Source organism: Staurois parvus, unplaced genomic scaffold, assembly GCF_062004578.1.
Source record: "Staurois parvus isolate SC_StPar_1 unplaced genomic scaffold, SC_StPar_1.0 ptg000264l, whole genome shotgun sequence".
NCBI classification, from domain to species: domain Eukaryota; kingdom Metazoa; phylum Chordata; class Amphibia; order Anura; family Ranidae; genus Staurois; species Staurois parvus.
In genome coordinates this window covers 5594216-5608029 of record NW_028318060.1, presented here as the reverse complement: position 1 = coordinate 5608029, position 13814 = coordinate 5594216, and the positions used below count along the sequence as shown (strand labels likewise).

Sequence of the window (13814 nt, the reverse complement as noted above, 5' to 3'; positions counted from 1 at the left end):
ACACCAATAGGGAAATCTGAAGAGACAAGTTGTGCATCACTCTCCATCCAGCATCCAGGCTCTAAAAGAGGTCGTTCTTGAAGAATGGAAACAAATAGATCTTGTAATATGTCACCAACTTGTTCATTTCATGCCTAGAAGACTTGGTGCTGTCCTTACAAATCATGGAGGTCATACAAAATACTAGATGTAGTAGTTTTTGTTTTGGGGTGTATTCATTTTTGCATCAACCAATTTAAATAAAACGGAAGATTTTGTAAAATAAGTTATATTATTAACTTTACTTTCATATAATGAGCCAAACAAATGTTCTGTAAAAGTAAGTTTTGTCAAAACTTTGGAAATTGTTCTTATGTTCATTGAGATATTGATTCAAATCTTACTTTTCAAAAGGGGTGTACTCATTTATGCTGAGCACTGTATGTGATGTAAAGACTAATGTGTTACCCACTGTGAAATAAAAAAACATGCATTAGAGGCATTTTTGAAGTGCCCTGATTTGTAGTCAGGGCTTGGCCTGGTAATTTTATTATAGTCAGTAGAGAAACAGGAATGCCTATGAATATACCTGCCAGGTACAAAAGGCTTATTTTAACTAAAGAGTCAGTGAACCCAAAGGAGATATTTTAGCTGTAGGTGCAACACAGACTGACTAGGTCAGCCTATGGCTTTTTACTATTTCTTGAATATTTTAGCAGCGTGATCTCCCTGCCAAAGTCCCTGACTTTGTTGTTGTCTAGCTTAGAGCTTTGGATGCTCCTGTCCACCATTTCTCAGTTTCAGAGCCTCTTGTTGTATTCTCTATGATCTTAAGTAAGTGGAAAGTCCACCAGGGAGAATGAGACCCTCATATAGTGGCCAAAGCATGTAAGCAGACCTAGGATCACAAGCACAAGGACATCATACCTTGAGTGTCCAAGAGATGTAAGGGATTGTCATGTGGTTTAATTATTTGGCATTTGCTAAAAAACAAAATATAAATTTTGAGTGAACTGTTTTTCTCACGAATTGTTATTTACAATTTATATTTTAGGGTGATTCTGGAGAGCCTGGTGCCCCTGGAGAAGCTGGACTACAAGGATTGCCAGTAAGTTTTTCTCTATATACAGTATCTATATGTATTTATCTGTATATCATAATGGGGCAAATATTTACTTTTTACCACAATAACTGTATAAATGGCTAATAAATGCTGTTCAGTCTTGGAACAATCTTGGAACAATTCACTACAATTCACCAACATGTTATACAATACTATTTTCTTAATTTACATTGACAGCTACTAGATGAATATATCCATTATTAAAGAGGAACTACAGGTAAAAATGTTAAAATGTTAGCTTTGAATAGCATGTGGAAAGGTTTGAACGTTTTTGTTAGGTTTTGCTTTTCATACTTCTCTCACTTCCTGTCCTAGTTACTGCCTGGCGCCAGGAAATGAGAGGAAATTTCAGTGCAGAGATTTGACATTTGTGCAGGTGCAGGTGTATGTCCTTGGACACAGACAGCGTGATTTTGGGGACACGCAATTGCACCCACATCTGTGGGTCCTTGTGTGGGTAAACATGACCCTCGCACCGGTGTATGTTGTAGTACGCCCGTGTGAATAAGGCCTAATGCATCTGAATGTACATTTTTTTAAATTGTCATGCTTTTTACCTTTAATTATTTGGTTCATGCTAAGATGTCTGGCTGCAGAGTGGTAATACGTGCACAGGTATAGGGGAGGAGATCACCATCAGTAATGCTCACTCCATAGTAAAAGGTATAAATGTATGCTCTGGCTTCTCCACTGCAAGTCTCAGAGGCTTCTGCACAAAGTGGTCACAGTCAGTCTCCTGTGCTACCAATAGGGTTACATTCAAATGATCTTCCATATGAATCTTTAGAATTCATATAACTGTATCAGAGTGAACACTAAGGATAAGATTGGGGTTTAAGCTTGCTATGGGTTTGTGATGAATCCTTCGGATTCACTAAACTCACAAATGATTGATCTTTTGATGAAAAACTTTGCAGTCACCCGAGCCAATAATTTAAAGGAATGGGTAACCCAACCCCTTTCTAGAAAATGGGGGAGGGGAGCTCATAGCAGCCATATTTTAGTGTGTGTTGGAGCTGTTAGGAAGAGCTGACAATTTTGTGTAGGGAGAGACACTATTTTTATAGACATTGGTACATGTCCCCCATAGCAGTGCCCAGCTTCCCTTGCCTTTCCATTTGGCAATAGCTTGCTTATTAGTCCTAAATATGGCAATAATTGTATAACAAGATTCACCTCTATGGGATCAAATGCATGAAACAAAAAACATACACATAAATGAAAATGTAACCGTTTATTGGGCTTGAAAAGCCTGGGATTAATTAGTAAAAGGGGTTACCTAATATAATATTAATAACACTGCAACCAGCAAACTCATAACCAACTGTAATAGGCCTAGCTTTAGGAGCTCAGGCCTACTTAAACCACTATATATCTTAAATCTAATTTGTTCAGATCTAAACTGAATAACCATCACCTCTCTAATAAAACCATGACAGTAATTAATACAAAAACTATTTAAATTGTTAGGGCAGGAGGGAGAAATGCTGACTCCAATGCCTGACAGGTATCCATTGACAGGCTACCTTAAGGGGAATCCACGCTTTAAGAAAGCTGAATCTTAATTGGTTGGAAAACCTGTTTCTTAAGTGGATGACAGCAGTGCAATGAGGACTGTCACTATGCAAATAGCACCTGTTACACTTGCTGCAAAATAAAGAACAAGTGGTTATTAGCCCCTAACCCCCTACCCAAACTATTTATATATTTATTTATTTTAACAATTTTCAATTCCTCTGTGTTATCAAATGTGGTCACTTTGCTATTTGCTACAAATTAATTTCATTAGATTTCAGTAAGGTTCGCTGCAAATTTTTCCAAACATCTAACTCCAAGCAACATTTGCAAAACTGTTTGTGAACTGAGCTGGTAGATTTGTTCATCCCCAGTGACTGCAGATAAGCATTACAAGTGATAAACTTTTTAAGGCATGACAGAAGCTGGACATTCACTTGTGCACATCTAGCTTCTCTCTTGCCTTAAAAAGTTTATTACTATTGTCCTTTTTATAATGTGCATCGCATACCGAATGAAGTGTCAATATGTTGTTTTGTTTTATTTAAGCTTTAAAAGTGTCTCATGGGAACCAAGGATGGATGAAGACTATTCTTGAGTGTATTTTATGAAACATTTTCATTACATTGCTAATTGCCTTTATGTTGCAAACAAAATTTACTACTGGACCGTTGAGTTTTCATTTTTATATAGCATAAAAGAGATAATATAACACTATTTTGTGGTATTCTGTGTTCATGGGAATATATATTTTTTTAGTTTATATTAACTGTTGGTAGCTCTTGCATTGTAATATAAAATGGGTTAGTTACATTTGAAATGGAAGACCAGGTAAAAAGTGTAGCGCATTGTATGGCCAAAGTCATTCAATGCTGGTTTTTTATTAAGAAAGTGTGACCATAAAATATATGATCATTCATCAGTCTTTCATTCATCACCGTACTCTGCCATCTTTTCTTGCAAAACATGTTTGCAGTTGGTTGTAACTGCCTAATTAATGCCACTCATCATGTCTCACTTCAACTGCTGCAAAATGTTCCAATTTGGCATCCTAATAAACCATATGTTCCCTCTTGAGTCTATACAAAACACTGCTACTAGGCTCATCCATCTAAGCCGCCACAACCTGCCTGCCAGCCCGCCATACAAATCTATTCCATTCTTTGCAGTTATGTTTCACATTAAAGTCCCCAGTGACACAGACAACAGTTTAAAGGGCTGCTCATTTGCTGCATTTTAGTAACCAAGTACATTATAAAAATAGTCTGCCAATAACATTTATACCTATACAGGTATACCAACTGTTATAATTATGCCTCATTTAGAAATTTCCAGAATATGAAGGTTTTTCTGGTTTCCTACAAAGTGGAATTCACAGAGGATTGAACACCAAGCATTTTCCTGTACAGTTATTGTATTTCTCTACATCCTAACAGTGTTAGATGACAGTTTCAAAGTGCATATATGTATAGATAATACATAAAACAAAGAGTGATCTGCATTAATTACAATATTAAAATAGCATTTGTGAATTGGATCTTTCAGTAATGCTACAAGAGTGCAATAATAAATTCCTGACTTTTCACATTTTAAAGCACAATATACAGTATGTTTTCAAAACTGCTGTACATTTATAATGAAAAAAAGTCAAGTTACTTTGCCTAGGCTGAGATAATGTTTTCTATCTGCTTTAGACAGGAGGAATCATTTCCTTAGTCTCTTTTAGTAGTTGTAACATTGAAATGATGTAGCAGGTCACATGGCGAGAGGTTACAACAGGGAGCTGATCTGAGTTAGACATTTGTAAACACAACCAAGATGTGTGTTAAACCTTTGTCAGGAAAAGATCTCTTTGACAGGTATTGAATACCCGTGTTAGACTCACACATTAGTATATGTACTTAAAGTGGTTGTAAACCTCAGGCATGAAATATGAACAAAGCATATCCCTCTATAGTGTGTACTTGTCTTAGTTAAGAACACTAAGTATAATTTCTATTTGCTGTTTTGTTCCTCTTCTATTGGCATGAGCCACATCTGACAAGTTTTCCTGACACCAAGAGAAAAATGGTGACAGGGGAGGAACCTCCAGTAGATTGACAGCTTCAGCTCTGTTCCTGTGTTCTGTATGAAAGGGGTGTGACCCTAACCTTGAATCAGCTCCCAGCACTCTCCTCACTGAGCTCTGCAGAGTGGAACTTCAGCTCTCCGTCCCCCTACTTCTTGAACTTTCAAACAAGCTTTAAAAGTCAACACTTTGAATGGTTGTAGAGAAGAGAAGACTGCAGATAGACAAGAAAAACTTATGTTGGAGCATTTGTTTCATCTCTGTGTATCACCTGCGGTCACTTACTTCACTGGGTATATGTAAGGTTTTACAACCACTTTAACATGAAAAAAATTTATCTGTTAGGTCCACCAATCATTTTTTTTTGCAGTATGACCAAAAAATAAATTGTGAAGCTATGAGCTAAAAATAGGAACAATGAATTGCTAGATAACATTTAGCAAGAAATGAAAATTCAATGTAAAATATGTTATAATCATTTCTACATCATTAGGCTATGTGCAGTGATGGACCTGTATAGCAGTGATCTGTAACTTATTGATTACACATGACCAGCTCTTTTGTAGCGGGACCCTTTTATATGTACAAGTACCAGAGAAGGTGCCTATTAAGCACCAATTCATTCTAGATGATATCTAATAATTAGAAGTATGGCATTAACAATATGCTACAAGATCTACATGTGCACCTGTATGTATGCCATTTTCTTCCTTCTTTCCACTTGAGCAGCTTTTGTAATTTGTGACAGATATCATTAGGATTCATAATACATTTTGTTTTCACAAAACCAGGACTGAATTTTTTATTTGCAATCATTTCCTAAAGTGCATGGAAGTGATAATCAGCACAGGCTGTTAAATTAGGTCATTTCTTTTAAAGATGTATAAATCTGAACTACCTTTTTATGTGTTTTTAGGGTTTGCCAGGCAATCCAGGCGCAAAAGGAACTGCTGGAGAGAAGGTAACAGTGCTAACATAGCTTCTCATTCAGAGCAAAACTCATTAAAATGATATAATATGTATAGGTGCTGCACAAGCAGGTGTTCTGTTTGTGCTATTAAAAATCATTTTTCTACTTTATTTGACAGCCAGTGTTGACTTTCTGAAACTGCTAAAAAATTGAAAGGTTTTCTTATTGCAACTATGTAAATACTGGGGGCATTACTGTATACACATGGTTTGCATAAGGAACCTCCCACAATCAAATATTCTGCTTATTGTTTTATTTCCCTGTAGTTATTGTGCATTCAGAACTTGCAGGGCATAATACATGAAGTTAATGTAAAAGGAGAGGAAACAGGGATAGAGAAGAGATCATGTATGAACCTTGACTCTGCCGTCTGACTCCTTCAGGTGCCTTAACTTAGAAATGAGGAGCAAAAATATTGCATAAAGAGAAAAAAGTGAGAATTTCATTGTAAGATATTAGTGGCTGAATTATTTCAAGATGATCTGCCACTGTAGGAAAGTTGAGGAGGTGAACAGCTGCAGGTATGAAGTACAAGCTACCTGCAGTAGCCTACCAAACCCTCCTGTCATGAACTAATGTTGGGTTGCATTGACTGCCAAAGGTCAAAACTATGATGGGCACTCTTACTGGCTAATAGGAATTTTCAGGAGGAAGAAAGGCATGGGCAAGCTTCCCTACTTTCAGGAAAGTCCAAACATTTGCTTGACAGAAAGGCCTATGATTCGGCTATAACAGGAAGGTTTGGGAGGCTGTTGTAGGTATGTGCAGGCAAGTTTAGATGCCTACGCTTCATACCTGCAGCGGTTTGCTCCCTTCCTACCAGTGAACTAACTCTCTTTACCTATATATATTTGTGGATAGTATTTATGGAGGCATCCAGTGTTCTTTGGGTGCTCTTGACATAGTCTATTACCATGAATGGTGTGAACAGGGATGTTGTAATTCTGTAAGCATTTCTCTAAAGTTTGTCTCTGTGAATGCAACTTTTGGCTGAGGAGCTATCAAGGTAGCTATAAATATGACGTCCTTCAATATTTATTTCTATGTTGTTTTTCCCCATTGCAACTTCTAAAACAGTAAGATCTAGGGGCAGATTTTCAAGCTTGGATGCCCAGGGAGATTTTTTGCAAGGTCTATTGGAACTAAATTGGAGCTAAGTACACTGCTCAAAAAAAAATTAAAGGAAAACTTTGAAAACACATTGAATCTCAATGGGTAAAAATATCATGCTGGCTATCATGCTGTAACCATTGTAAAGGCAACTATGCATGGCCAGAATCCAATGCCACTGACATCTCAGTTTACTTAGCCATGAGTGGCAACAAACATCACCCCTCCTGACAACCACTTCACTCTAATGCATTTCAGTTGGACTGTCTCATGCTCCTCACGGTTGAATATGTTGAGCTGTCAGTGAAGTCATCAGATTGTGGCATCTCTGTGTTCATTGTATGTAGGTAGAGTGTGGATGGACTCCTAAGATTGGTACCCGGCATCTGCAGTGAAGGGTACTTGAGAGGGTTAACATACAGTATATGTGAGAATGTGGTTGTAGCACTACCCCCTTAGGAGTCACTGACTTTTGGGTCCCCCTAAGCCATGCACAACCAGGCAACATGAATTTTCCACACTTTTTCACACTGGAGTCAAAGAATAGTCCTTGAGCTTGTTTTTGTGATTTTATTAAGGGTTTAGGAACTTGGTTGGAGTCTAGGGGTATATGGGATGCCCGAGGCACTGTAGAAACTGAGGACAAACTCTTTAGCAACTATGTACAAGAATGTGAATAGCAACAGTCTCTTTCCTCAAAGAGACCCATACACTCTTCCCCAGATGATTGCTCCTCTACACCTAGCTGCACTGAGGGTATTCCCTGGGCAAGGGGGTCCAGAAGCTGCCAAGTTAGCATAAGCAGTCCTAGATGAGAAGCTAGTTAAGTCTTGCACCTGCTGACTGCCCTCTCCCCTTATCTGGCCTGGGGAAGGGGGAGGGGTGGTAAGAGTACTCACACTTTCCTTTCCTGTCAGCTTAGTGGACTGTTGACTGCCTTCAGGCTTTTTGCTGGGCTGGCTCCTTCTCTGCTGCTCAGGATGTCCTCTGCAGGAGGTACGGTGGATATCATCTCTTCAAGCAAACTGCCTGTAGGTAGACCTCCTCCCTGGGGCCCCCTTCCAGGCTCTACACTCCAGCCTTCCTCAATGCATCTCCCACCTGACACTCCACTTGCTGCACAGGCTCTGCCACTTTTAAGAGTTGCCCTGGTCACCATGTCTCGCCTCCTGTCAGGGTCCCTTAAACTTACATATCTGGGCCTCCTCGACTCTCCTCTTCCAGAAAGTTCTCTAAGTTTCTGGAAGGGTGGGAGGGCTGCAGAAGTCCTGACCTGTTAGAGCCTCCTAGCCTGTCCTGAGGTGAGCTCGCTACCTCACTCCCAGGCTGACTCATCCCCAGGCTGCTACTCAGCCTCTATCTAAAAAAAACCTAACTAACCTGGAGAGGGTTACATGGTTATGATCAGTGAGGTAAAACTAAATAGAATTGAGTGATCTGCCAGATAGATATTTGGAGTATGCTTACTGCAATTTTATGGAAAAGAGATGGAGAAGATCATGAAGATAATCATTAACCCTTAGGAATTATGAATGAATGTGTTCAAAAGCAAAATAGATCATTATAGGGCACCAATCACAGTTATTTAGTTCATTGGTTAATCTCAGCTGAGTACAAAATTTACAGGGCTTCCTTTCTAGGCATAATTTACCAACACCAGGGTTCAACCCCAGTAATACTGATTTCCCGTGCAAACTGAATCATTCAATATATTGAACTTGTAAAGTGCTCCAAAATTACTCTTCAGCAGTTCACTTTTACTGTAAAAAATCAGACTGCTGTATTTGTTATGATTAAATTTATACTATTATTGATACTTTTTTTATAAATTTGTGTAAGGGCAATCATGCAATCTCAACAAAATATATCCATAATCCTATGTCCCTTGTTAATAGTAATAAATATAAGATTCTGACTGGCTGCCTCATTGAAGATGGAACACAAGGGCATAGGAATAGGAAGTGAACTTGTAGGTGGTCTTCTTAGGAGGCCTTTATCAATTCTATTCTTGAAGGCAGATCAATAATAATACAGAATGTATTCCTGAGCAGGATTTTATGGTTTGCTAGTAAAGTGGGCCTTAAAGTGTTATATGTTGTATATGCATTAAAGCATGCTTATTATGCTCACTGTGGAACCTAAGAGGTAATCCTCTGTGTTGTGCAAAAAGGCTATTTAATCCTGTCTTCTCTGATCCTCCCCTTCTTCCACAGTCCCCAAACCATCTGCTGATAGTATAGAGACTTAGGAGGCACTCCTGCACATGCACATGCTCAGTTTGGTGTGTATTGCTAGATATTTTTTTCTTTTCTTTTTTGAGGAGAGTACATGTGATTGGCACAGGGCCAATCAAAACTGCCCAGACAGTAAGGACAGTAAGAGTAGAATGAAGTCTCCTCCTACAAGCTTTAACCAGTGTTTGGCCAGACACTGACAGAAGTCTCAAGACTGCAATGTACTGCTGATGAGAAAAGATATTTAGCAGTTTATATTTACTAAAATAATTACATGTCCTTGTTCTGTGTACTGTGGGATACCAGATATAGTGAATGCAGGGTCCTGGGTTTAGTAACACTTTAACAGTCTGCTCATTACTAATTAGTGTTTCCTCCGTAGAACCATCTCTTCACTCCATCTTGTCCACTTTACATGATAAATCCAACAATTTTGTGTGATCAAATTTCTTTCTACATTTGAAGAGTGTATTAAAATATATATGTGTTAAAAGAATGTTATATTTGTACAGCCATCTGGAAAGAAAATATTATAAGAATGAAATAGCAACATTATCAGACTTTGGTTTTCAGACTGACACATATTCTAAGTAGAGATGTGAAATTATTATTACAATTATAATTTTTTCTAAACTATTGCCTTTTTGTTTTCTTTAGGGTAATTCTGGTACCCCTGGCGTACCTGGCCTAATGGGAAACTCTGGTAAACCTGTAAGATTGAATTTATTTTCCTGTAATAATTTTGCTGTTTAATTTTTCAAATGTAAAAACCAAACTTTAGTTTTAAATGGTTAAATTCCTTGTTAGGTTGTTTCACCTTCCTGTTGGGGACACTTCACCTTACTTCCTGACCCAGGGACAAAACAGAAAGTGAGAGAAAATCAATCCACCAGCCATGTCTCCATGTAGGAATATTTCCCCTCACTTCTTGTTTGGGTGACAGCTGTAAAATATTGAATTCCCATGAGGTGACATTGGTCACCAGGACAAATAGAGAGATGGGGGGCACAGACAGCAATGAAAAACACCACAACATTTCTAACTCTCCCCTTGTTTACCCAAAATATATGCTATATATACACACTTTATTTCTTTATTAGTGTATTAAAATGAAAGAATGCTTGTGAGAATACTGTATTCTGAGGTCTCTTGTGTGCTAATAGTATATCAAAGCAACCACTGAATTGTTGTGTTTTTGTGCTTTTGTTAAAAACAGGGTGATCAAGGACCACAAGGAGAAGTTGGCCCAAGAGGACCCATTGGACCTCCAGTAAGTGGATAAATTATTTTAAACATATATTTATTAATATTTTATTTCTCAAATTTGTATCACATTTTAAAGAACAACAAATTACAGAACTTCAGAATGAAGAAATTGAGAGATATGTACTATCTCTAATCTTCTACTGTGCATTAACCTATTCTATTGGCTGAAATGCCTACTGAAGTAAGAAAACAGTTATTATCTGGTTTCTTGTTATGCCTTGAATAAATCAACTCACATGAATTATTCAGCATTATTCTGTTGTAATAACAAAATCTTTATCTTGTGCATCCTATGTTCATACCACATAGTCTATTAAGTAAAATGACTTCTCAAGATGTAAAAAGTGATCAATAGGCTGCCCATAGATGGATTTTGAAACCAGCTTTGACTGCAGCACACACTCTGTGAATAGGTCACCTGTCATATGAAAGAAAAGAAGCAATCATTTATCAGCCATAGGGTTTTCCCTAGACATTGTAGATAATTTACTAAAGGAGTAAAACATACTCACATTGCAAAGCAAATTTAAACTTTGCAAGGAAATGTTTATTTACAGTTTAGAGAATGAAGTGAAGCTGTACTAACATCTATTCTTCAATCTTGTAAGAAGAAATTCTCTTTACAAAGTTAACATGCACTGCTCCAATCAGGGGCAGACTGACAGCTCATGGGGCCCCCGGGCAATAGGGGATCATGGGGCCCCTGTGTCCTTGCCCAAACTCAAAAAAGCCTATGAAAAGGGTACCAGGGGCATCTCATGGGGCCCCCTACTGACCCCGGGCCCTCGGGCAGTGCCCGAGTTTCCAAATGGTCAGTCCGCCCCTGGCTCCAATAGTAAATCAACTACATTGTGAGAACTAAAGCTTACAACAGCTGCACATGCTCAGTACTGCTAGATCATTAACCCCCATTATCTTATTTTAGACACAGCACAGGAGGGAGTTTAGTGTACATACCAACTTGCCCATGACAGCATTTACTGACAATATATTCTGTCTGTCCTTATCAACAATCTACCTCTGATGATAAACAGTAATTATTTCTATGCCTTTGTGTTTATACACATACTGATTAGTTATTATGAAATACAATTACAGTTAGTTTATACCTATTCTATATTTTAAATGTATTTTATAATTTACTTTGCACAGTTAGACAACTTTAAAGAATCTTTTTCCAAGAAAAGAACTTTGAACATACAGCAGTCCATTCATTAGATAAAGTTTCATGCTGCTGGCAAGCCTGTTATGTCTGGATTTATATTGAATAATTGTATGCAGTGTCCAGGCACATAGTAGTGTTAAGAGCTCACTACTTCATCCAGCTTGCTGCCCTGATTTCATTTGAAGGTGCCAAAATTGTTGATATTTTATTGTTGAGTAATCCAAAATGTCAACAGAACTCAAAAGTGAACATTATTCCTCCATCTACCATGAATTTCCACATAACCAGAGGATCCTTAATTTTCAGAACCTCAGCTATCTTAATAGCAGCTTATTTGCTGTTTAGTATAGGATGGTTGTTTCATGAGATGTGGGCCCAAAATAGACACTCTTTAAAAACACTAGCCTATTGCTTACTGGCAATGGGTTAATCTACAATTGTGTCCAACATACAGCAATTGACTTGAACTGCCTGCTTGCGGATGCACAAAACACCTGTGCATCCCAGTGCAAACAAACATGGTTATTGCATGGTTCTACACTATAGTATGCCTGTGTGAACAAGGACTTGGGTTCATCTGTTCATTAAAAAAAGACTGAAAGAGAGAAGAAATTCTGTACCCCAAATGAATAGTTTTTTTAATAGAGATTAATATGTTAAAAGAAGGATGGGATTTGGGAAGATGCGCTTTCTAATTGTATTCATTGTATTCATTATAACTATTTGGCAAGTAAGTTGCATTCTCATACCATATTTTGAGGGAAACAGTGGTGATCAGAACCTATCTTGAATTTTCATAGGAGAGTACATATTCCCCACCCCCTCCACAGCTCCTGTCTAATACTGAAGGGCCTGTTTGCTATATTTATATAGCAGGGGTTTTGCTTGTCTGCATTCCTCTTATCACGGAGGTAAACACGCCATATGCCTAATGTATTACTACACAAGGAAGGTAATCTTTGACTGGAGTAAATTAATCTATTTTCTAAAGAGGTTGCACAGCAGAAATTTTTACTCACTTTGCATTATAAATACAGTTTACTTTGAATACCCAGTCATTTGCAGGCAAATTTAAACAACATTAATTTCCTTGCATGGTTTAAGTGAACACAGCTTCGCCTCACTCATTAAGCTAATAAGTTAGATTGTTATTACTATTATTCAGAATGTGCATAGCACCCACAGTCCTTTACAAGCACTTTATGATATAAAGTGAGACAATATAGCTACAAGACAATAAAAAACAAGGTTGTTAAGAGGGTCCTGCACATAAGAGCTTACAATTTAATAGGGTGGTACAAAAGGTAATAACTGTGAGGGATCAGCTGATGGAAAAATTAAAAGTATAAAAAGTTCAGTCGTTGGAAGTGGAATAGGCTTCCCTGAAGAGATGAGTTTTCAGGAATCGCTTAAAGGTGGCCAGAGTAGGAGATAGCCGGACAGATTGAAGTAGACAGTTCCAGAGGATGAGAGAGACTCTGAAGAAGTCCTGGAGATGGGCATGGGAAGAGGAGACAAGCAGGAGGTTTTGAGAGGAGCGGATGGGGTGATTTGGGTGATATTTTGAGATAAGATTGGTGATGTAACTTGGGCAGAGTTTTCAATGGCTTTGTATGTTGTTGTTAGTATTTTGAATTTAATTTACTGGGCAATCAAAAGCCAGTGGAGGGATTGGCAGAGAGCGGTGGCAGACATTGAGCTGTTGGTTAGATAGATGAGTCTGGCAACAGCATTCATGACAGACTGAAGGGGGAATAGCTTGCATAGAGTTAGGCATATGGCAAGGGAGTTGCGATAGTCAAGGTGAGAGATAACAAGGGAGTGAATTGGTAGCTTGGTGGTTTCATTAGTTAAAAAGGGGCACGTTTTTGAGATCTTGCAGAGGTAAAGTATGCATTTGTTTGACAGTGATTGGATTTGGGGCTGAAAAGACAGTTCAGAGTCTAGTAGTATACCTAGCACCCTGGCTTGAGGGGAGTGACTGACAGCTGTATTAATGATCTTGATGGAAAAGTCAGGAATAAGGTCACAGGTGGGGCACATTACAAGTTCGGTTTTAGAAAGATTTATTTTGAGGAAACAGTGTGACATCCATACTGATATGTCAGTTAGTAACAGGGGCGGACTGACAACTCATGGGGCCCCCGGGCAATAGGAAATCATGGGGCCCCTGTATCCTAGCCCACACTCAAACCACACCCAAAAAAGCCTATGAATGGTACCAAGGGCATCTCATGGGGCTCCCTACTGACCCCAGGCCCTCGGGCAGTGCCCAAGTGCCCCTGGATAGTAAGTTAATAAGTTAGTTAATAGGTAAAAATTCACTAAGAGACATTCGCATATTCACTATTCAACTCCATATCTATGTTTGTGAATGAAACCTT

General features: G+C 38.3%; 1 protein-coding gene across 2 annotated transcripts in view; it reads left to right on the top strand.

Moving 5' to 3' along the window:
* COL9A1 (collagen type IX alpha 1 chain) overlaps window positions 1-13814 on the top strand; it is a 168908-nt gene that overhangs the window by 100564 nt on the left and 54530 nt on the right. For both annotated transcript variants that reach the window (XM_089681329.1, XM_089681330.1), the window contains 4 exons: window positions 1034-1087; window positions 5602-5646; window positions 9657-9710; window positions 10216-10269. In XM_089681329.1, the coding sequence (XP_089537455.1) occupies window positions 1034-1087; window positions 5602-5646; window positions 9657-9710; window positions 10216-10269 (207 nt within the window). The remainder of the gene's footprint in view (window positions 1-1033; window positions 1088-5601; window positions 5647-9656; window positions 9711-10215; window positions 10270-13814) is intronic.